This window comes from Aegilops tauschii, chromosome 6, assembly GCF_002575655.3.
Source record: "Aegilops tauschii subsp. strangulata cultivar AL8/78 chromosome 6, Aet v6.0, whole genome shotgun sequence".
Classification (NCBI taxonomy): domain Eukaryota; kingdom Viridiplantae; phylum Streptophyta; class Magnoliopsida; order Poales; family Poaceae; genus Aegilops; species Aegilops tauschii.
In genome coordinates, this window is record NC_053040.3 from 26983550 (window position 1) to 27004399 (window position 20850).

Below are 20850 nucleotides of genomic sequence, written 5' to 3' on the forward strand. Positions count from 1 at the left end.
ACGGCACCTCCGCGTTCAACACACGTACGGAGCAGCGACGTCTCCACCTTCTTGATCCAGCAAGGGGGAAGGAGAGGTTGATGGAGATCCAGCAGCACGACGGCGTGGTGGTGGAAGTAGCGGGATCCCGGCAGGGCTTCACCAAGCTTCTGCGGGAGGGAGAGGTGTTGCAGGGGGAGAGGGAGGCGCCAGGGGCTGTGGTGTTGCTGCCCTCCCTCCCCCCCCCCCACTATATATAGGACCCCTGGGGGGGCGCCGGCCCTGGGAGATCAGATCTCCAAGGGGGGGCGGCGGCCAAGGGGGAAGGGGGGTGGCTTCCCCCCCAAGCCAAGTGGGGCGCCCCCCACCCCCAGGGTTTCCAACCCTAGGCGCAGGGGGAGGCCCATGGGGGGGACGCCCCAGCCCACTAAGGGCTGGTTCCCTTCCCAATTCAGCCCATGGGGCCCTCCGGGATAGGTGGCCCCACCCGGTGGACCCCCGGGACCCTTCCGGTGGTCCCGGTACAATACCGATAACCCCCGAAACTTTCCCGGTGGCCGAAACTGGACTTCCTATATATAATTCTTCACCTCCGTACCATTCCGGAACTCCTCGTGACGTCCGGGATCTCATCCGGGACTCCGAACAACTTTCGGGTTTCCGCATACTAATATCTCTACAACCCTAGCGTCACCGAACCTTAAGTGTGTAGACCCTACGGGTTCGGGAGACATGCAGACATGACCGAGACGCCTCTCCGGTCAATAACCAACAGCGGGATCTGGATACCCATGTTGGCTCCCACATGTTCCACGATGATCTCATCGGATGAACCACGATGTCGAGGATTCAATCAATCCCGTATACAATTCCCTTTGTCAATCGGTACGTTACTTGCCCGAGATTCGATCGTCGGTATCCTAATACCTTGTTCAATCTCGTTACCGGCAAGTCACTTTACTCGTACCGTAATGCATGATCCCATGGCTAACTCCTTAGTCACATTGAGCTCATTATGATGATGCATTACCGAGTGGGCCCAGAGATACCTCTCCGTCATACGGAGTGACAAATCCCGGTCTCGATCCGTGCCAACTCAACAGACACTTTCAGAGATACCCGTAGTGTACCTTTATAGTCACCCAGTTACGTTGTGACGTTTGGCACACCCAAAGCACTCCTACGGTATCTGGGAGTTGCACGATCTCATGGTCTAAGGAAAAGATACTTGACATTGGAAACGCTCTCCGTCATTAGGAGAATGATGTGATCCCGTTATCAATGACATCCAATGTCCATAGTCAGGAAACCATGACTATCTGTTGATCAACGAGCTAGTCAACTAGAGGCTTACTAGGGACACGTTATGGTCTATGTATTCACACATGTATTATGATTTCCGGATAACACAATTATAGCATGAACAATAGACAATTATCATGAACAAAGAAATATAATAATAACCATTTATTATTGCCTCTAGGGCATATTTCCAACAGTCTCCCACTTGCACTAGAGTCAATAATCTAGTTACATTGTGATGAATCGAACACCCATAGCGTTCTGGTGTTGATCATGTTTTGCTCTAGGGAGAGGTTTAGTCAACGGATCTGCTATATTCAGGTCCGTATGTACTTTACAAATATCTATGTCTCCATTTTGAACACTTTCACGAATGGAGTTGAAGCGACGCTTGATATGCCTGGTCTTCCTGTGAAACCTGGGCTCCTTGGCAAGGGCAATAGCTCCAGTGTTGTCACAGAAGAGAGTCATCGGGCCCGACGCATTGGGAATCACCCCTAGGTCGGTAATGAACTCCTTCATCCAGACTGCTTCTTGCGCTGCCTCTGAGGCTGCCATGTACTCCCCTTCACATGTAGATCCCGCCACGACGCTTTGCTTGCAACTGCACCAGCTTACTGCTCCTCCATTCAAAATATACACGTATCCGGTTTGTGACTTCGAGTCATCCAGATCTGTGTCGAAACTAGCGTCGATGTAACCCTTTACGACGAGCTCTTCGTCACCTCCATAAACGAGAAACATATCCTTAGTCCTTTTCAGGTACTTCAGGATGTTCTTGACCGCTGTCCAGTGTTCCATGCCGGGGTTACTTTGGTACCTACCTACCAAACTTACGGCAAGGTTTACATCAGGTCTGGTACACAGCATGGCATACATAATAGACCCTATGGCCGAGGCATAGGGGATGACACTCATCTTTTCTCTATCTTCTGCCGTGGTCGGGCATTGAGCCGTGCTCAATTGCACACCTTGCAATACAGGCAAGAACCCCTTCTTGGACAGATCCATATTGAACTTCTTCAATATCTTGTCAAGGTACGTACTCTGTGAAAGACCAATGAGGCGTCTTGATCTATCTCTATAGATCTTGATGCCTAATATATAAGCAGCTTCTCCAAGGTCCTTCATTGAAAAACACTTATTCAAATAGGCCTTTATACTTTCCAAGAATTCTATATCATTTCCCATCAATAGTATGTCATCCACATATAATAAGAGAAATGCTACAGAGCTCCCACTCACTTTCTTGTACACACAGGCTTCTCCATAAGTCTGTGTAAACCCAAACGCTTTGATCATCTCATCAAAACGAATGTTCCAACTCCGAGATGCTTGCACCAGCCCATAGATGGAGCGCTGGAGCTTGCATACCTTGTTAGCATTCTTAGGATCGACAAAACCTTCCGGCTGCATCATATACAATTCTTCCTTAAGAAAGCCGTTAAGGAATGCCGTTTTGACGTCCATTTGCCATATCTCATAATCATAGAATGCGGCAATTGCTAACATGATTCGGACGGACTTCAGCTTCGCTACGGGTGAGAAAGTCTCATCGTAGTCAACCCCTTGAACTTATCGATAACCCTTAGTGACAAGTCGAGCCTTATAGATGGTCACATTACCATCCGCGTCTGTCTTCTTCTTAAAGATCCATTTATTTTCTATGGCTCGCCGATCGTCGGGCAAGTCAGTCAAAGTCCATACTTCGTTTTCATACATGGATCCTATCTCGGATTTCATGGCTTCTAGCCATTTGTCGGAATCCAGGCCCGCCATCGCTTCTTCATAGTTCGAAGGTTCACCGTTGTCTAACAACATGATTTTCAGGACAGGGTTGCCGTACCACTCTGGTGCGGAACGTGTCCTTGTGGACCTACGAAGTTCAGCAGTAACTTGATCTGAAGCTTCATGATCATCATCATTAACTTCCTCCCCAGTCGGTGTAGGCACCACAGGAACATCTTCCCGCGCTGCGCTACTTTCTGGTTCGGAAGGGGTGACCATCACCTCATCAAGTTCCACTTTCCTCCCACTCAATTCTTTCGAGAGAAACTCTTTCTCCAGAAAGGACCCATTCTTGGCAAGAAAGATCTTGCCTTCGGATCTGAGGTAGAAGGTATACCCAATAGTTTCCTTAGGGTATCCTATGAAGACGCATTTTTCCGACTTGGGTTCAAGCTTTTCAGGTTGAAGTTTCTTGACATAAGCATCACATCCCCAAACTTTTAGAAACGACAGCTTAGGTTTCTTCCCAAACCATAATTCATACGGTGTCGTCTCAACGGATTTCGACGGAGCCCTATTTAAAGTGAATGCGGCAGTCTCTAAAGCATAGCCCCAAAATGAGAGCGGTAGATCGGTAAGAGACATCATAGATCGCACCATATCCAATAGAGTGCGATTACGACGTTCGGACACACCATTTCGCTGAGGTGTTCCAGGCGACGTGAGTTGTGAAACGATTCCACATTTCCTTAAGTGCGTACCAAATTCGTGACTTAAATATTCTCCACCACGATCTGATCGTAAGAATTTTATTTTCCTGTCACGTTGATTCTCAACCTCACTCTGAAATTCCTTGAACTTTTCAAAGGTTTCAGACTTGTGTTTCATTAGGTAGACATACCCATATCTACTTAAGTCATCAGTGAGAGTGAGAACATAACGATATCCTCCGTGAGCCTCAACACTCATTGGACCGCACACATCGGTATGTATGACTTCCAATAAGTTGGTTGCTCGCTCCATTGTTTCGGAGAACGGAGTCTTGGTCATCTTACCCATGAGGCATGGTTCGCACGTGTCAAATGATTCGTAATCAAGAGACTCCAAAAGTCCATCTGCATGGAGCTTCTTCATGCGTTTGACACCAATGTGACCAAGGCGGCAGTGCCACAAGTATGTGGGACTATCGTTATCAACTTTACATCTTTTGGTATTCACACTATTAATATGTGTAACATCACGTTCGAGATTCATCAAGAATAAACCATTGACCAGCGGGGCATGACCACAAAACATATCTCTCATATAAATAGAACAACCATTATTCTCGGATTTAAATGAGTAGCCATCTCGAATTAAACGAGATCCAGATACAATGTTCATGCTCAAAGCTGGCACTAAATAACAATTATTGAGGTTTAAAACTATCCCGTAGGCAGATGCAGAGGTAGCGTGCTGACGGCGATCACATCGACCTTGGGAACCATTCCCGACGCGCATCGTCACCTCGTCCTTCGCCAGTCTCCGCTTATTCCGCAGTTCCTGTTTTGAGTTACAAATATGAGCAACCGCACCGGTATCAAATACCCAGGAGCTACTACGAGTACTGGTAAGGTACACATCAATTACATGTATATCACATATACCTTTGGTGTTGCCGGCCTTCTTATCCGCTAAGTATTTGGGCAGTTCCGCTTCCAGTGACCACTTCCCTTGCAATAAAAGCACTCAGTCTCAGGCTTGGGTCCATTCCTTGGCTTCTTCCCGACAACTGGCTTACCGGGCGCGGCAACTCCCTTGCCGTCCTTCTTGAAGTTCTTCTTACCCTTGCCTTTCTTGAACTTAGTGGTTTTATTCACCATCAACACTTGATGTTCCTTTCTGATCTCCACCTCCGCTGATTTCAGCATTGAATATACCTCGGGAATGGTCTTTTCCATCCCCTGCATATTGAAGTTCATCACAAAGCTCTTGTAGCTTGGTGGAAGCGACTGAAGGATTCTGTCAATGACCGCGTCATCCGGGAGATTAACTCCCAGCTGAGACAAGCGGTTGTGTAACCCAGACATTCTGAGTATGTGCTCACTAACAGAACTATTTTCCTCCATTTTACAGCTGAAGAACTTGTCGGAGACTTCATATCTCTTGACCCGGGCATGAGCTTGGAAAACCATTTTCAGCTCTTCGAATATCTCATATGCTCCATGTTTCTCAAAACGCTTTTGAAGCCCTGGTTCTAAGCTGTAAAGCATGCCACACTGAACGAGGGAGTAATCATCAGCACGTGATTGCCAAGCGTTCATAACGTCTTGGTTCTCTGGGATTGGTGCTTCACCTAGCGGTGCTTCTAGGACATAATCTTTCTTGGCAGCTATGAGGATGATCCTCAGGTTCCGGACCCAGTCCGTATAGTTGCTGCCATCATCTTTCAGCTTGGTTTTCTCTAGGAACGCGTTGAAGTTGAGGACAACGTGGGCCATTTGATCTACAAGACATATTGTAAAGATTTTAGACTAAGTTCATGATAATTAAGTTCATATAATCAAATTATTCAATCAACTCCCACTCAGATAGACATCCCTCCAGTCATCTAAGTGAAACATGATCCGAGTTAACTAGGCCGTGTCCGATCATCACGTGAGACGGACTAGTCAAGATCGGTGAACATCTCCATGTTGATCGTATCTTCTATACGACTCATGCTCGACCTTTCGGTCCTCCGTGTTTCGAGGCCATGTCTGTACATGCTAGGCTCGTCAAGTCAACCTAAGTGTATTGCGTGTGTTCCGAGGCCATGTCTGTACATGCTAGGCTCGTCAACACCCGTTGTATGCGAACGTTAGAATCTATCACACCCGATCATCACGTGGTGCTTCGAAACAACGAACCTTCACAACGGTGCACAGTTAGGGGGAACACTTTCTTGAAATTATTATAAGGGATCATCTTACTTACTACCGTCGTTCTAAGCAAATAAGATGCAAAACATGATAAACATCACATGCAATCAAATAGTGACATGATATGGCCAATATCATTTTGCTCCTTTGATCTCCATCTTCGGGGCACCATGATCATCTTCGTCACCGGCAGGACACCATGATCTCCATCATCGTGATCTCCATCATTGTGTCTTCATGAAGTTGTCACGCCAACGATTACTTCTACTTCTATGTCTAACGCGTTTAGCAATAAAGTAAAGTAATTTACATGGCGTTATTCAATGGCACGCAGGTCATACAAAAAATAAAGACAACTCCTGTGGCTCCTGCCGGTTGTCATTCTCATCGACATGCAAGTCGTGATTCCTATTACAAGAATATGATCAATCTCATACATCACATATATCATTCATCACATCTTCTGGCCATATCACATCACATCGCACATGCTGCAAAAACAAGTTAGACGTCCTCTAATTGTTGTTGCAAGTTTTTACATGGCTTGTATAGGTTTCTAGCAAGAACGTTTCTTACCTACGTAAAACCACAACGTGATATGCCAATTTCTATTTACCCTTCATAAGGACCCTTTTCATCGAATCCGTTCCGACTAAAGTGGGAGAGACAGACACCCGCTAGCCACCTTATGCAACTAGTGCATGTCAGTCGGTGGAACCTGTCTCACGTAAGCGTACGTGTAAGGTCGGTCCGGGCCGCTTCATCCCACAATACCGCCGAAACAAGATAAGACTAGTAGCGGCAAGAAGAATTGGCAACATCTACGCCCACAACTGCTTTGTGTTCTACTCGTGCATAGTAACTACGCATAGGCCTGGCTCATGATACCACTGTTGGGGATCGTAGCAGAATTTAAATTTTTTCCTACGCATCACCAAGATCCATCTATGGAGTATACTAGCAACGAGGGGAAGGGAGTGCATCTACATACCCTTGTAGATCGCGAGCGGAAGCGTTCCATTGAACGGGGTTGATGGAGTCGTACTCGCCGTGATCCAAATCACCGATGACCGAGTGCCGAACGGACGGCACCTCCGCGTTCAACACACGTACGGAGCAGCGACGTCTCCTCCTTCTTGATCCAGCAAGGGGGAAGGAGAGGTTGATGGATATCCAGCAGCACGACGGTGTGGTGGTGGAAGTAGCGGGATCCAGGCAGGGCTTCGCCAAGCTTTTGCGGGAGGGAGAGGTGTTGCAGGGGGAGAGGGAGGCGCCAGGGGCTGTGGTGCTGCTGCCCTCCCTCCCCCCACTATATATAGGACCCCTGGGGGGGCGCCGGCCCTGGGAGATCAGATCTCCAAGGAGGGGCGGCGGCCAAGGGGGAAGGGGGGGTGGCTTCCCACAAGCCAAGTGGGGCGCCCCCCACCCCCAGGGTTTCCAACCCTAGGCGCAGGGGGAGGCCCATGGGGGGGCGCCCCAGCCCACTAAGGGCTGGTTCCCTTCCCACTTCAGCCCATGGGGCCCTCCGGGATAGGTGGCCCCACCCGGTGGACCCCCGGGACCCTTCCGGTGGTCCCGGTACAATACCGATAACCCCCGAAACTTTCCCGGTGGCCGAAACTGGACTTCCTATATATAATTCTTCACCTCCGGACCATTCCGGAACTCCTCGTGACGTCCGGGATCTCATCCGGGACTCCGAACAACTTTCGGGTTTCCGCATACTAATATCTCTACAACCCTAGCGTCACCGAACCTTAAGTGTGTAGACCCTACGGGTTCGGGAGACATGCAGACATGACCGAGACGACTCCCCGGTCAATAACCAACAGCGGGATCTGGATACCCATGTTGGCTCCCACATGTTCCACGATGATCTCATCGGATGAACCATGATGTCGAGGATTCAATCAATCCCGTATACAATTCCCTTTGTCAATCGGTACGTTACTTGCCCGAGATTCGATCGTCGGTATCCCAATACCTTGTTCAATCTCGTTACCGGCAAGTCACTTTACTCGTACCGTAATGCATGATCCCGTGGCTAACTCCTTAGTCACATTGAGCTCATTATGATGATGCATTACCGAGTGGGCCCAGAGATACCTCTCCGTCATACGGAGTGACAAATCCCAGTCTCGATCCGTGCCAACTCAACAGACACTTTCGGAGATACCCGTAGTGTACCTTTATAGTCACCCAGTTACGTTGTGACGTTTGGCACACCCAAAGCACTCCTACGGTATCCGGGAGTTGCACGATCTCATGGTCTAAGAAAAAGTTACTTGACATTGGAAAAGCTCTAGCAAACGAACTACACGATCTTTTATGCTATGCTTAGGATTGGGTCTTGTCCATCACATCATTCTCCTAATGATGTGATCCCGTTATCAATGACATCCAATGTCCATAGTCAGGAAACCATGACTATCTGTTGATCAACGAGCTAGTCAACTAGAGGCTTACTAGGGACACGTTATGGTCTATGTATTCACACATGTATTACGATTTCCGGATAACACAATTATAGCATGAACAATAGACAATTATCATGAACAAAGAAATATAATAATAACCATTTATTATTGCCTCTAGGGCATATTTCCAACAGTTTTATCTTCATCCTGATTTCCTCCATACTGTGAATCTAATCCCATCACCGACAACCTCTTTCGGCAACCCCATCTCCGGCTCTTGAACCCGTCAAACACTAACTCCCCTCCATTGGCAACGTCGTTGTTGTGTCTTTCCCGGTTCCTGGTCGATTCTGGCTCGGCCTCACCTGTGTCCCCGCGCCTCGCTATCGCTTGGCGCGGCTTTGCCACCTTCATTGAGTTTCGCACAAAATCGACTGATCAGATTGCAATTTCAGGCAACCAGTAAATAGCAAAATCGAACAAAAAATATGCTTCATAGCAACAATTTTTTTTGTCATGTTCCTAAGCGTAAATTAGTCAGTGGCAGTGAGCGTAAATTGTCGGGAATGGGAGCCCCAAAAGCGTCACCTCCGTCCCGTCAAACGGCAGTCAAAGTACGCACCACACTCCCGAGTCCCGAGCTTTAACTGTGTCCCCCATCACTCTCCCATCCTCTCGCACTCCCACGCCCGCCGCCGCCGCCGCCGCCGCCGCAGATCTCCCTCCTCCATGGACTACGAGCGCATCGAGAAGCCGTCGTTCCCCACGCAGGCAAGCGCCCCTCCCCGTTCCGCCGCGCCATTGCTCCTCGGGCCTCTTCTCCTCCCCCTCCCATCTCTCGGCGGAGCTAGCTGACGGGACGGAGCTGACGCGCGCTGCCGTGTTGTTTCGCCAGGGCGGGGGCTTCTCGCCGAAGCGGCTGCGCGCGATGCTGCTGGGCGTGGAGAGGCGCCGCAAGGACGCCGGCGCCGGGGACGACGACGGCGGGGAGCCGGAGCTGGAGGAGGAGTACGGCGCCGTGCCCATGGCCTCCGTCAGATCCGACGACGACGCGCGCAGTGAGCATTCCCCCTCCCACGTTCCTGCCGATGCACGCCCGCATTGCTCGATTTGGAGCATTTTATCCGTCAATTTTGGGTCCACTGTACTGTTCCTGTCACCTGCATCCATGATTTTTTTTTATGTGTTCAGTACTAGTACACATTCTTCATCTTTGGTTGCCGAGCTAGGGATTGATGTCGTGATTAGTACTAGATGAACAAACAAATAATATTTGGATAATTTAATACATGAGCTTGCATTCATCAGAGTTAAGTATTCCCGAGGGGAAATGACACTTTTCATGGTTGAATTAGTTGCATGAGAGGCTGGTTAAGCTCAACTAAAATTTTAGGCTCAACTAAAATTGAGGGAGTGCTTGAAAGCTCATTCTTTTTCTTGAGATATCATAGTCTGAGACTGTGGCATTGTTTTTATGTAGGAGGAGGTAGCATGTGCGAAGAGTACAAGGACGTGGACGTGGTGAGCACCATGTCGGGATCTTCGTCCTCACTGGACACCGGGAGCGGACACCGGTCGCGAGACTCCCACCCCATGGGCTCGAGGTTCAGGGTGCCCGAGGAGGACTCGTGCGATGCCGAGAGCGTGGCGTCCAACTTCGAGTTCCATAAGGAGCGAGGGGCCTCCGCTCGGTCTGCGCCCACGGCGGTGGTCGCACCGTTCTCCAAGCCCCCGCCGTCGAAGTGGGATGATGCCCAGAAATGGATCGCCAGCCCGACGACGAACCGTCCTGGTAGGGCCGGTGGAGCTTTCCCAAGGAAGATGGAGAAAACTGGCTTTGGTGGAGGAAGGCTGCCGGCGACGAAGGTTGTGCTGGAGGCCATGGAGGAAATAGATACCAAGAGGATCGATCCGAGCCAAGAGAAGAGGGAGATTGGGTGGCAGAAAGCGGCGAACTGGGCCACGCCGGATCCCTATTCAGAAGTGGAGCCTTGCTCAAAGTCTGCACCTGGTGCAGAAAGTACCATAATTGATTCAGCTGGTAAGTAGTGCCCTCTTTATGTCATCATACCCCAGCTCCTCCACTTCTCATAAAGTAGTTGGTGGTGCTATATGTGATCTGATTAGTTCTACCGCTAAGATATGATTGCATCGCCTCTTACCATTAGCTGAGTGGAGCATTAGAACATGGAGGGCTCCACACATTATCTGTATGACAGTTCTTCCAGTATCATTCAAAGTGATAATTATTAATTTGACAGTGCTTGTTAGCAATCCAAAACTTTAGTGAACACTGAACACAATGCATGCATAGACGAATGCAGATAGTTTAGTTTGTTTGTTTCTTTAGATAGAGCCCTCAGCCTCAGGTGATGCAAGAATATGAGCAAGACTGTCCTTGCCAGATTTTGTGATAGCATAGTTTCATCAGTCTTCCATAATTCACCGTGTACATATGTCTATACACTATGTTTTGGCTTCATAATTCACCATGCACATATGTCTATACAGTATGTTTTGGCTTCATAATTCACCATAATAAGGTCTTATATTATGGGACCAAGGGAATAGGTCATAACTGACAAACACCTTTCTCACCTTTTCCACATCCTATGTATTTGCATGCTTTCTTCTGGAAACTTAAAAAAAAATCATGACACGAGTGCATCATTTTTGAACCTGTGCAGTTACTTTGAGCTGTGATTCATCTACCACGCTTCAGAGTGCCACTGCATGCATACCTCCCCCACCAACAGTCCGGTCAGTATCGATGAGGGATATGGGTACTGAAATGACCCCAATTGCAAGCCAAGAACCATCCCGGACAGGAACGCCTGTGAGAGCAACAAGCCCGGATTGCTCTCGGCCAACTACTCCACGAAGGACATTGGGTATCAATGCACCTGGCGCTGTTATCAACCGCGGTGAATGTAGCAATGCAGATTTAAGCGAAGAGGAGTTGCAAATGAAGACCAGGAGAGAGATAATGCTTCTTGGCACCCAGCTAGGTAAAACCAGCATTGCGGCATGGGCAAGTAAGAAGGAAGAGGAAAAAGACGCATCACTTTCTCTCAAGACAGTGTCATCAGACCAATCTGCACAAAATGCAACCGAAGTCCGTGCAGCTGCCTGGGAGGAGGCAGAGAAGGCCAAATACTTAGCAAGGTGCTAATACCTAAGTGTATGTCTCTGTCCAGTTAAATTGTTGGGTACTTGGTGACTTATTATGTTGCGGCCCTTATTCTGCAGGTTTAAACGAGAAGAGATCAAGATTCATGCATGGGAAGATCACCAGAAAGCCAAAATTGAAGCAGAAATGAGAAAAATTGAGGTTAGTTTTTTTACCCACTGTCCGATTTCAGATTTATTTATTTCGTCTAATTTTTTTCCGCAGAAAATGTTCATTTTACCACTTGATTTCCATGTTGTATAGACATGAGGTAATCCTAAATTGGAACCATTAGTGTGTTACGCTGTTGGTATGATTAGTAATATACATCGTGTTTCAGACGCACGCAGACTCCTTTGGCATATGAACTCTATCTAAATTCACAGCACATCCCTTTAGATCATGTTCCCCCCTGGTTAGCAGTTATTTATAGCTCACTGAATTATTGCTCACTGCTTTGTGCTGCATTGCTATCTTGGATTTGCAGCAGTATTGTGCTCAAAACAGAAAAATAGTAGAATAATGCCTTCATTTCAGATCAAAATATAGCACATGATGACACCTAGCCCCACTTCTTACCCGCACTGGCACCATTATCTCCCTGTCATTTTGGGTATGGCATAAAAGTATCTTTTATTCCACTCGGATGGAGTAGGTTTACTTGCTTGCTTGAGTTCTTGCTGCTACAAGTGCTGTCATTTTGGTCAGATTTTGCTGTATATGCCTCTGAGACCTGGATGTCTTTTTGTTTTCGTTGTGGAGGCACCATCTGTCCATGTTTGAAATAGGTCCACTGTCCATATTAATGAATCTACCATTGTTCCTTTTTCTCAAGGTCGAGGTGGAGAGGATGCGAGCCCGTGCGCAGGACAAGCTGATGAGCAAGCTCGCGTCCACGAGGCACACCGCGGACGAGCAGCGAGCTGCCGCCGAATTGAAGAGGGACCGCAGCGCCGCGAGGACGGCGGAGCAGGCAGAGCACATCAGGAGAACCGGGCGGATGCCGCCCTCGCTCGGCTGCTGGAACTGGTGCTCTTAGTTGCAGGCCTGGAAAAACCCAGCATGTGTTGCTCCTCTCAACTAGTGAAGGAAATGGATCTGGCACCGTAGAATCTTCTTCTCTTTTGATTGGTTCAGTAGATATGTGACGCGAGGACAGATCACAAGTTGTAACTATGTATGTATGTGTAAGATGCGAGCTTTCGTGCCTTCCATTTCTTGCGTTCTTCAGTGATCCTGAGGGTTTATGTTCCCATAGAGGTAGCAACGTTGCTTCCAGCTGGGATGGTAATAGAAACATGAGCCTTTCAGCTTTCATATGTTCAGATTCACCTGGGGGCAGCACTTGTCTTGTAGTTGAGATGCATAGAAAAACACTAGTGGTAAAAGAGCAAGTGTTGGTTACTGGAGATTGTAAACACAACAACCAGGCCAAACAAAGATCAAATAGATAATGAATTTTCAGTCTGAAACTAGAATCTTTCCAGGTAATCAGAATCACAAGATGACAGCAACCATGCATGTTTAATTAAGGACTTTGATAAGTGCCACACGTTAAGTACGAGCACATGGCAACTCCAAACGTTTTCGATGACCAGTTTAGTTACGTAAGGATGACAACTTTAGTTGGCAGGCATGGCAACTTTTGTGCTTCCATTTATTTTTGACAGAACTTGCCGTGTGTCACTGGAATTTGCCATCCTTGTGTGACTGGAATTGCCACTGAAAAACGTCAGGGCCGGAGCGCCAAGCGTGACTGGAATTGCCATTGAAAAACGTCAGGGCCGGAGCGCCAAGCACCTGACGTGTGGCACTTATCATTTGGGTTAATTAACTCCATACATCTGAAGATTGACACTGATGTCTTATGATAATAGCAATAGGAGGAGATAATATGAAGATTAAACATATCACCAAAGTAAGCTATCAGTAGCTAGCACATTTTGAGACTGAAAAATGACACATGGAGGAGAGGGGATGGAGAATCTCCAGCTCCATCTCCATGTCTATTGGAGGAACACAAGAACAGCAAAAAGGAACATATATGGTGCTACTCTAACTTCTTGATGACAAACAGATGACTAATTTTTAGTCTGAAACCAGATTCTTTCCTGGTGATCAAAATCACAAGATGATAGCGCAACAAGGTTTAATCAACTGTCTTATGATCATAGCATAGGAGGGGAATGTCAAGATTAAACAGCACCAACCTAGGTTAACAACAGCAGCTACTACATTTTCCCCAAGACAGCACAGTAACAGGGTTTAATTCACTGCATATATATATATATTTTTTTTGAGGAAATTCACTGCATACATTTGAGATTGATACCGACGTCTTATGATCATAGCACATGAGGGCATAATGTGAAGATTAAACATTACCAAACTAAGCTAACAGTAGCGTGTATGTCTTGAGACTGATAAATGACACATGAAGGGGAGGGGAGGGAGACGAATCTCCATCTCCATGTTCATGTCCATTGGAGGAACAAGAGCAACAAGCAGGCTTATGGGTAGCAGGTACTCAAACGTCTTGACGAGTGAGAGGTCGTTGTGCATCTTGAAATTTGGGCAACAAGTGGGGATCAAACAGACAACGAATTTTGAGCCAGAAACAAATTTTTCCAGATGATCAAAATCCACATAAAGATGGAAGCAATTTTTCTCAAGACAGCACAACAACAAGGTTGAATTAACTCCATACATTTTAGACTGACACTGGTACCTCATGAGCATAATACAGATAAACACCGGCAAGGGCACAAATGTTTCCTTCTGGAGATTGTACAAGCAGGACAAACAGATGAACTAATTTTCAGTCTGAAACCAAATTCTTTCCAGATGATCCAAACCACAAGACGATGGCTAGCAACAAGGTTTAATCAACCCCACCTTATGATCATAGCATAGGAGGGGTATGTGAAGAAGATTAAACAGCAAACCCAAGTTAACAACAGCAACTTCATTGTTCTCCAAGACAGCATAGCAACAAGGTTTAATTAACTCCATACATTTGAGACTGACACTGATGTCTTATGATCATAGCGCAATAAAAGGAGATAATCTGAAGCTTAAACATATCACTGGAGGAAGACAAGAAGAGCATATTATGGGGGCTACTACTCGAACTTCTTGATGAGGGAGAGGTCGTTGAGCATCTTGTCGACCCGGTCGTCGCTGTCGAACCTGCCGCCGGGGACGAGGGAGGGGACGAGCGCCTTGGCCTCGTCGGCGGTGTCGGGGCAGAGGTTCCCGAGGGTGCAGAGCTCGAACTCGACGAGGCTGTAGCGGGAGAGCGTCTCGCGGACCTGGCGGACCGCGTCGGGGTTCTTGTAGCGGCTGAAGCGCTTGACGTAGGCCTGCGACTTCTCGAAGACCTGCGAGACCTGGTCGGCGCCGCCGTCCGACATGTGCTGCAGCTGCTCCCACTTGTGCTCCAGGATTATCGCCACCTCGCAGTTCATCAGGCACTTGGCCTTCAGGAACTCTGCGCGAACAAGATGATGAAGAGCGGTGGGGGTTAGGGTTAGTTGGTACGGCGGATCTGTTCTTGGGAAACCCTAGGTGGGGTGGGGTGGGGGTGATGGGGCGTGAGGGGATGGGAGGGACGGACCTTCGCCGATCTTGAGCTCGGCGGCGTTCTCCTCCTCCTCCATGCCGGACATGGCTGCTGGCGCTCGATCTCTTCTTCTCCGGCTGCCGCTGCTGCGATTCGGTTCGGCGTCGGGAGAGGTGAGACGGGAGTTGAAGAGGAAGGGGGAAAGAAAAGAGGGGGTGGCGTCGGGTAAACTCAGGGCTGGGCCTGGGTCGCGGATCCGATTCTTAACAGGCCGGGCCTACCATCGACTAATAACAGAAAGGAAACCGTTGCCCATCACACCGACGGACCCATCCCGGACCGGCCCGCCGTTGACCCTCGCCGTCGCCTCATCCGACGTGCCGCTGAGACTAGTCACAAAGGATAGTAACATAGTGCACATGTCTCTCTTTCTTCATTTATTGCTTGTCACATTATCTATTTTATCTAAATATGTGTGATGTTACTATCTATGTTACTTCCATTGTGGGTAGTCTGAGAAGAACCCGGCGGCGGAGAGGCTTTTGCGGCAGCACCTCTCGCGCGCCTTTCCCTTCTCGGCATCAACAAGTGCGCGCCCGCCGAGCCACCGCTCCGTCCTTGACTACACCCTTTGTTTCTTTCCCTCTTTATTTTCGTTTTCAACTGCAAACTGCAAAGAGACAGGACTTTTAGCACCCGAGTGCCCCTACACCCTTTATGAACAGTATTTTTTTTGAATCTACTGTTTATGATGGCGTAGGGGCACTCGGGAACTGTCACACCTTTCTCAACTGGAAATCTGCAAATCCAATCATTTGTTCCCTTTATTCCGATGAAGTACAACGCTGTCATCCGCTAGATTTTATTTTACTCAACCTGGTTTGGGCTTAGATCTTGTGACTTGTGTTTGCCTAGTGAACAATTGGTTTCGATGAAATTGTTGTTCCAGATCAGAAGCTTGCTTCCACTATGCACATGTTGTGATGAGAAAACTGATAACAACATAGAATTCAACATGTGAAACAACATGGAAATGCTCCTCTCGCGACACGGGGGTCCCTCCGTCGCGCCGCCGCGTTCCTCCTCCCACCCTCGCCCCGTCTCGCCGCCACTCAAGGGGCGCCGGCAAAGGCCGCGCGCGCCCCGAGGAAGGTGGCGGCGGGGCACATCTGTTGTTTCCCGGCCGTTTTCGTCGTCAGAGGAGGGCGTCGCGGCGCGCTGGATTTGGCCACGCGGTGGCGGGCGGCGGCGGTTGCTTCCCCCTCGGCGCGGAGGTGGCGGCTCGGGGCGTCGCCCGTGGCGCAAGGTGGAGCTGGGTTGCGGCTGCGTGGCGAAGGTGCATGTCCGATCTGGGCCAGCGCGTGGGGGATCGCGGCGCGGCTCTTGCCGGCGGCCGTGCCTGCGTGCGGCACCTTCCGGCTGCTTGGCATTGCATCCCCTCGCGTGGTGGTCGTGGGGAGTCTCCTGACTCTCTGTTAGCGGCTTCTTCGGGTGGCCAGATCTGGGCCGTGCGGGTCCACGGCCGGCGAGGGTGGTGGTGGTGTGGCCGCGGTCGTCCTGGCTGGTGGTGGCGGTGGTGTGGTGTTTGGCGCTGTGGCGGTGCAGACCTGCAGCTGTGCTGGATTTCTCGGCAATCGGCCGCAGTGCAATGGGAGGGCATCGTTGCAGATCGGGGGGTAACCCCTGCTCCGTCAGGAGCCGGCGATGGCGACGCCTGTGGGCGCCGCAATCCTTCTTAGAGGCGTCGCTGTGAGGTTGCTATCCCTCCTCATTGACTCCGGGGGAAATCCCTAGTCCAGGCCCTCCTGGTTCGGATGATGGCGGTGCAACATGCGTCGTGTCCCTTTGTGAAGGCATCATCTTGCAGTCGTGCTGGGGTTGATGAGATTGATGGTCGTTTGCTGTAGGAATGCGGGGAGTGATGGAGTGAGGTGGTGGTGCTCCGTCCGCGTGATCTTGGCTCGGCCATGCACGGGAGTGGGTCTGAATTTTCATCCGAAGCCGGGTCGGCGGGGGCGTTATCCTCCTCTCTGGATCACCTCGTTCCCATATGGCACCCCTTCTCCACTGGGTGTTGTTGGGTGGCGACCAGGCGGTCAACGTTCAAGGCTCTTCTCCTTGCTTGGTCAGATGAAGGTGTAAGTTGAGGTCCTCCTCCTTGCTGGTTGTGCTGATGATATTTGGAATGGCGGTTGGGGGTGGTGGTGCATCCGGCTTCGGATCGTCGAAAGGCCTTCTTATGTGCCCTTTCCTCGGCGGATCTTCCGGAGGTTCGGCTGGATATGTGCGTATGTGTGTGTGTGTGTGCGTGCGTGTGTGTGTGTGTGTGTTTCGGTTGTATCTCCTCTTGTATCCCCCCGTGTGTTCTGGTTCGCTTGAACCTATCTTGTATGGAGCTGCGAGGCTTCTAGGCAAATTCGATGGAATATATTCAGGTGGTTGAGGGGCCTCCCCTCCTCCCCCAGTGAAAATTTCAAAAAAAAAGCAACATGGAAATAAATTTGCAACAGGATTGATACTGCCATTGCAATAGTGAAAGGATCGATATAGTTGACTAGAGGGGGGGGGGGTGAATAGGCAACTAACAATTTTTAACTTTTCTTTACCAATTTAAACTTTGCATCAAAGTAGGTTGTCTAGATATGCAACTAGGTGAGCAACCTATATGATGCAACAACAATAAGCACACAAGCAAGCAAGAGATATAGCACAAATAAGCTTGCACAAGTAAAGGCACGAGATAACCAAGAGTGGAGCCGGTGAAGACGAGGATGTGTTACCGAAGTTCCTTCCCTTTGAGGGGAACTACGTCTCCGTTGGAGCGGTGTGGAGGCACAATGCTCCCCAAGAAGCCACTAGGGCCACCGTATTCTCCTCACGCCCTCACACAATGCGAGATGCCGTGATTCCACTATTGGTGCCCTTGGAGGCGGCGACCGAATCTTTACAAACAAGGTTGGGGCAATCTCCACAACTTAATTGGAGGCTCCCAACGACACCACGAAGCTTCACCACAATGGACTATGGCTCCGCGGTGACCTCAACCGTCTAGGGTGCTCAAACACCCAAGATTAACAAGATCCGCAAGGGATTAGTGGGGGAATCAAATTTCTCTTGGTGGAAGTGTGGATCGGGGCCTTCTCAACCATTCCCGAGCAAATCAACAAGTTTGATTGGCTAGGGAGTGAGATCGGGCGAAAATGGAGCTTGGAGCAACAATGGAGCTTAGGGTTGGAAGAGATGGTAAACTAGAGGAAGAAGACACCCCTTATATAGTCGAGAACAAAATCCAACCATTATCCACCTAACCAGCCCGCGGCATGTGGTACTACCACACCTGGCAAGCGGTACTACCGCAAGGCCGCACGGTATTACCGTGACGGCCCACGGTACTACCGCAGCCGCGGCAGAAGCGAGGACAGGCCTGACGCGCAGAGGCGGGGAGCGGTACTGCCGCTGGCGCGGTACTACCGCTCCCCCTTGCGATACTACCGCAAGGCAGATCTGGACTGGCCTGGGAAGGACGCGGATGAATAAAAATACATCCGTGCCGACTTCCGCTGAAAAACACTCGATGCAAAAATCCGACACGGTACCGTGCAGGGAGCGGATGTAAAAAATTACATCCGCCCCTACTTCCGCTCATGTAGCTGTGTGAAACCAGGACTCGTGGTACTACCGCACGCATGGGGCGGTACTACCGCGTAGGACGCGGACGTAAAAAATTACGTCCGCCCCTACAGCCGCACGGGCGGCTGAGTCTGGTCTGAGGTCACGATAGTATAGCTCCGTGGGAGCGGTACTACCGCGGGCGCCTACGGTACTACCGCAGGGGCTTGCGGTACTACCTGCGGTACTACCGCTCTGTGGAGCAGTACTACCGCATGCCCCAGAACAGCCACACTTAGGAACCCTTTTCTTTGCATAGAGATGAGGAAAACGGAGGATGCTCCAAAGGTAAAGGGAAAGGAGGTGCAGAGGAAGAAAACATGTACGTGATGATTCCACCCGAACCTTTCTGACGCGGACCCCCTCTTAATAGTACGGCTTTTCTACGACTCAAATCCATCAAAAAAGAAACGTAAAAAAACGGTCTTCAATAGTCTTCGAGGGGCACCAAACCGTCTTGTGCCTAGCGATGAAACGTCTGAGAAACTCAAGGCACACGATTAGTCCGCAAAAGCATTGTCATCAATCACCAAAATACTTTAGGGATGAATATGCCCTTACAAATAGACACTCGGACTCATTACAACCAGCAGAAAGTAAATTTAAGCTGGACAAAACAATATGTTCCAGATGGAAATCTGATACAAGAAATTGTACAAAAATGCAGTTGAAGGCAGAAGATAGAATGATACACGCCATTGTAATTAACCACATGTGAATGGTAGCTTGTGGTTCGGCTATCTTGGTATGAATGAATGGCAAACATGGATGGCATCGTCTAGCAAGCTTATGGTGTTAGTGCTGCTTGAGAGAATAGGGCGCCTTGAAGATCCCCACAAGAACACCAATGATGGAGAGCACAGCGGCGATGGCTTTAGCGTTGTCAGAAACAAATTTGCACACCATAATCCGTGTCCATCTCCTATATTTGCACTTTTCGACATCGTGCAGGATTTCAAAGTAGCGGATACCGGGGGATATCTGTTGGGCAAGTCCGTTGAAGAAATCGAGAATTTGCTTATCAGATAGTTCGCCCTGTATGAAACCCTTTGACCGCAGCTTGTGCACATCCTCCTCCCGACCCATGAGCATTGCGAGGAAGGCAACGTACGAGCAAACGGAAGAATCATTAGTACTCTGGGACGAATACGAGGCCGTGCATACCTCGAAAGCCACCATGTTGGCGAGCCAGGATGCCCTTGTACAGTCCAGTTTCAGTGACGGCAGGGACAATTTGTCAAAGAGGAGCCCTTTGCTGATTTCCATACCATTGAACTTATCAATTTCGCTGTATTCTAGCTTGATGCCGAGTCCTTCAAGTTCCATGGCGCGAACAACTACGGATGATAGGAAGACTGTATTTGGATCCCGTGGTTTGACTAAAACTCCTTGTTTAAAAAGTTGGAGGAGGCCAAGAAGATGTGGTCGATCTGATGGCGCCATGTTGTCGTAGTCAAAGGGACAGGTCCACAAATACTTGAGGGCCATTGAATTTCCCATAATTGTAATGAACATGGACACGTCTACTGTCGTAGCGGTCATGAGAGCTTCGATGACCAACCAGGGGAGCTGGTTTTCCAGTAGCAGGATGTCACTATTGATGCAAGCTTGGTTGGAGAGGAAGAAACGTTGCAGTGGTGACAGATCTTCTTCTTCGTCTTCTTCTTCTTCTTCTTCTTCTTCTCTATACTCCACAGCCTCCATGGTGTTGTCACTCTGGCCGTGGCTAGAGCTAGAATTATCACACAAATCTGCCATCTCCTCCATCTACGTACTACTCCTTTCTTTTTCAAACCTCTTCCCCTTTCTTAGTAGCTAGTACTACACTACAACTCAGTGCTCAAGATCTGCTGCCCGAACCTACATTATATAGCCGGGTTGCTCTTGTTGTGCTGGCTAGCTACGTACCTATCGAAAGTACTAATGTGATCGTGAGCTGCAGTGAGCTCGGTATCGCTACCGCATGTCTATCTCGTGATGTGTTCATGGGTCCAGCTGTGTATTTTCTGCCTCCGATTTTTCATTAAGGTCCATGGCCCACTGGTTGGATGCGGGCTGGTTACGCCGTCGGGCCATATCCGTCGCGGAACAGAATGAGGGTGACGATGTGAGCTGGCCCGAGGC

General features: G+C 49.2%; 3 protein-coding genes across 3 annotated transcripts; 1 reads left to right on the forward strand and 2 right to left on the reverse strand.

Moving 5' to 3' along the window:
- The first annotated feature begins 8961 nt into the window (after positions 1–8961).
- On the forward strand, positions 8962–12709 carry LOC109767349 (uncharacterized). Its single transcript, XM_020326111.3, has 6 exons — positions 8962–9097; positions 9222–9384; positions 9807–10367; positions 11014–11491; positions 11576–11657; positions 12331–12709. The coding sequence occupies exons 1-6, from the start codon at positions 9056–9058 to the stop codon at positions 12532–12534; spliced, it is 1530 nt and encodes a 509-aa protein (XP_020181700.1). The 5' UTR covers positions 8962–9055; the 3' UTR covers positions 12535–12709.
- Positions 12710–14445: 1736 nt separating this feature from the next.
- LOC109767350 (DNA-directed RNA polymerase II subunit 4) lies at positions 14446–15309 on the reverse strand. Its single transcript, XM_020326112.4, has 2 exons — positions 15112–15309; positions 14446–14985 (listed from the first exon to the last, which is right to left on the reverse strand). Exons 1-2 carry the CDS (start codon positions 15161–15163, stop codon positions 14618–14620), a joined length of 420 nt encoding a protein of 139 aa, XP_020181701.1. The 5' UTR covers positions 15164–15309; the 3' UTR covers positions 14446–14617.
- A 4212-nt stretch (positions 15310–19521) lies between these two features.
- On the reverse strand, positions 19522–20493 carry LOC141025731 (UPF0481 protein At3g47200-like). Its single transcript, XM_073501651.1, has one exon. It carries the CDS (start codon positions 20491–20493, stop codon positions 19522–19524), a length of 972 nt encoding a protein of 323 aa, XP_073357752.1.
- Positions 20494–20850: the final 357 nt, after the last annotated feature.

What these genes read in the sequence shown, in the direction of transcription:
- LOC141025731 (XM_073501651.1), bottom strand. Translation starts at nt 20,493, where the DNA reads ATGGAGGAGATGGCAGATTTGTGTGATAATTCTAGCTCTAGCCACGGC.
- LOC109767350 (XM_020326112.4), bottom strand. Translation starts at nt 15,163, where the DNA reads ATGTCCGGCATGGAGGAGGAGGAGAACGCCGCCGAGCTCAAGATCGGC. An exon ending in CGAGCTCAAGATCGGCGAAG is followed by an intron (nt 14,986 to 15,111) that starts GTCCGTCCCTCC and finishes TTGTTCGCGCAG; the next exon opens with AGTTCCTGAAGGCCAAGTGC.
- LOC109767349 (XM_020326111.3), top strand. Translation starts at nt 9,056, where the DNA reads ATGGACTACGAGCGCATCGAGAAGCCGTCGTTCCCCACGCAG. An exon ending in AGCCGTCGTTCCCCACGCAG is followed by an intron (nt 9,098 to 9,221) that starts GCAAGCGCCCCT and finishes TTGTTTCGCCAG; the next exon opens with GGCGGGGGCTTCTCGCCGAA. An exon ending in ATCCGACGACGACGCGCGCA is followed by an intron (nt 9,385 to 9,806) that starts GTGAGCATTCCC and finishes GTTTTTATGTAG; the next exon opens with GAGGAGGTAGCATGTGCGAA.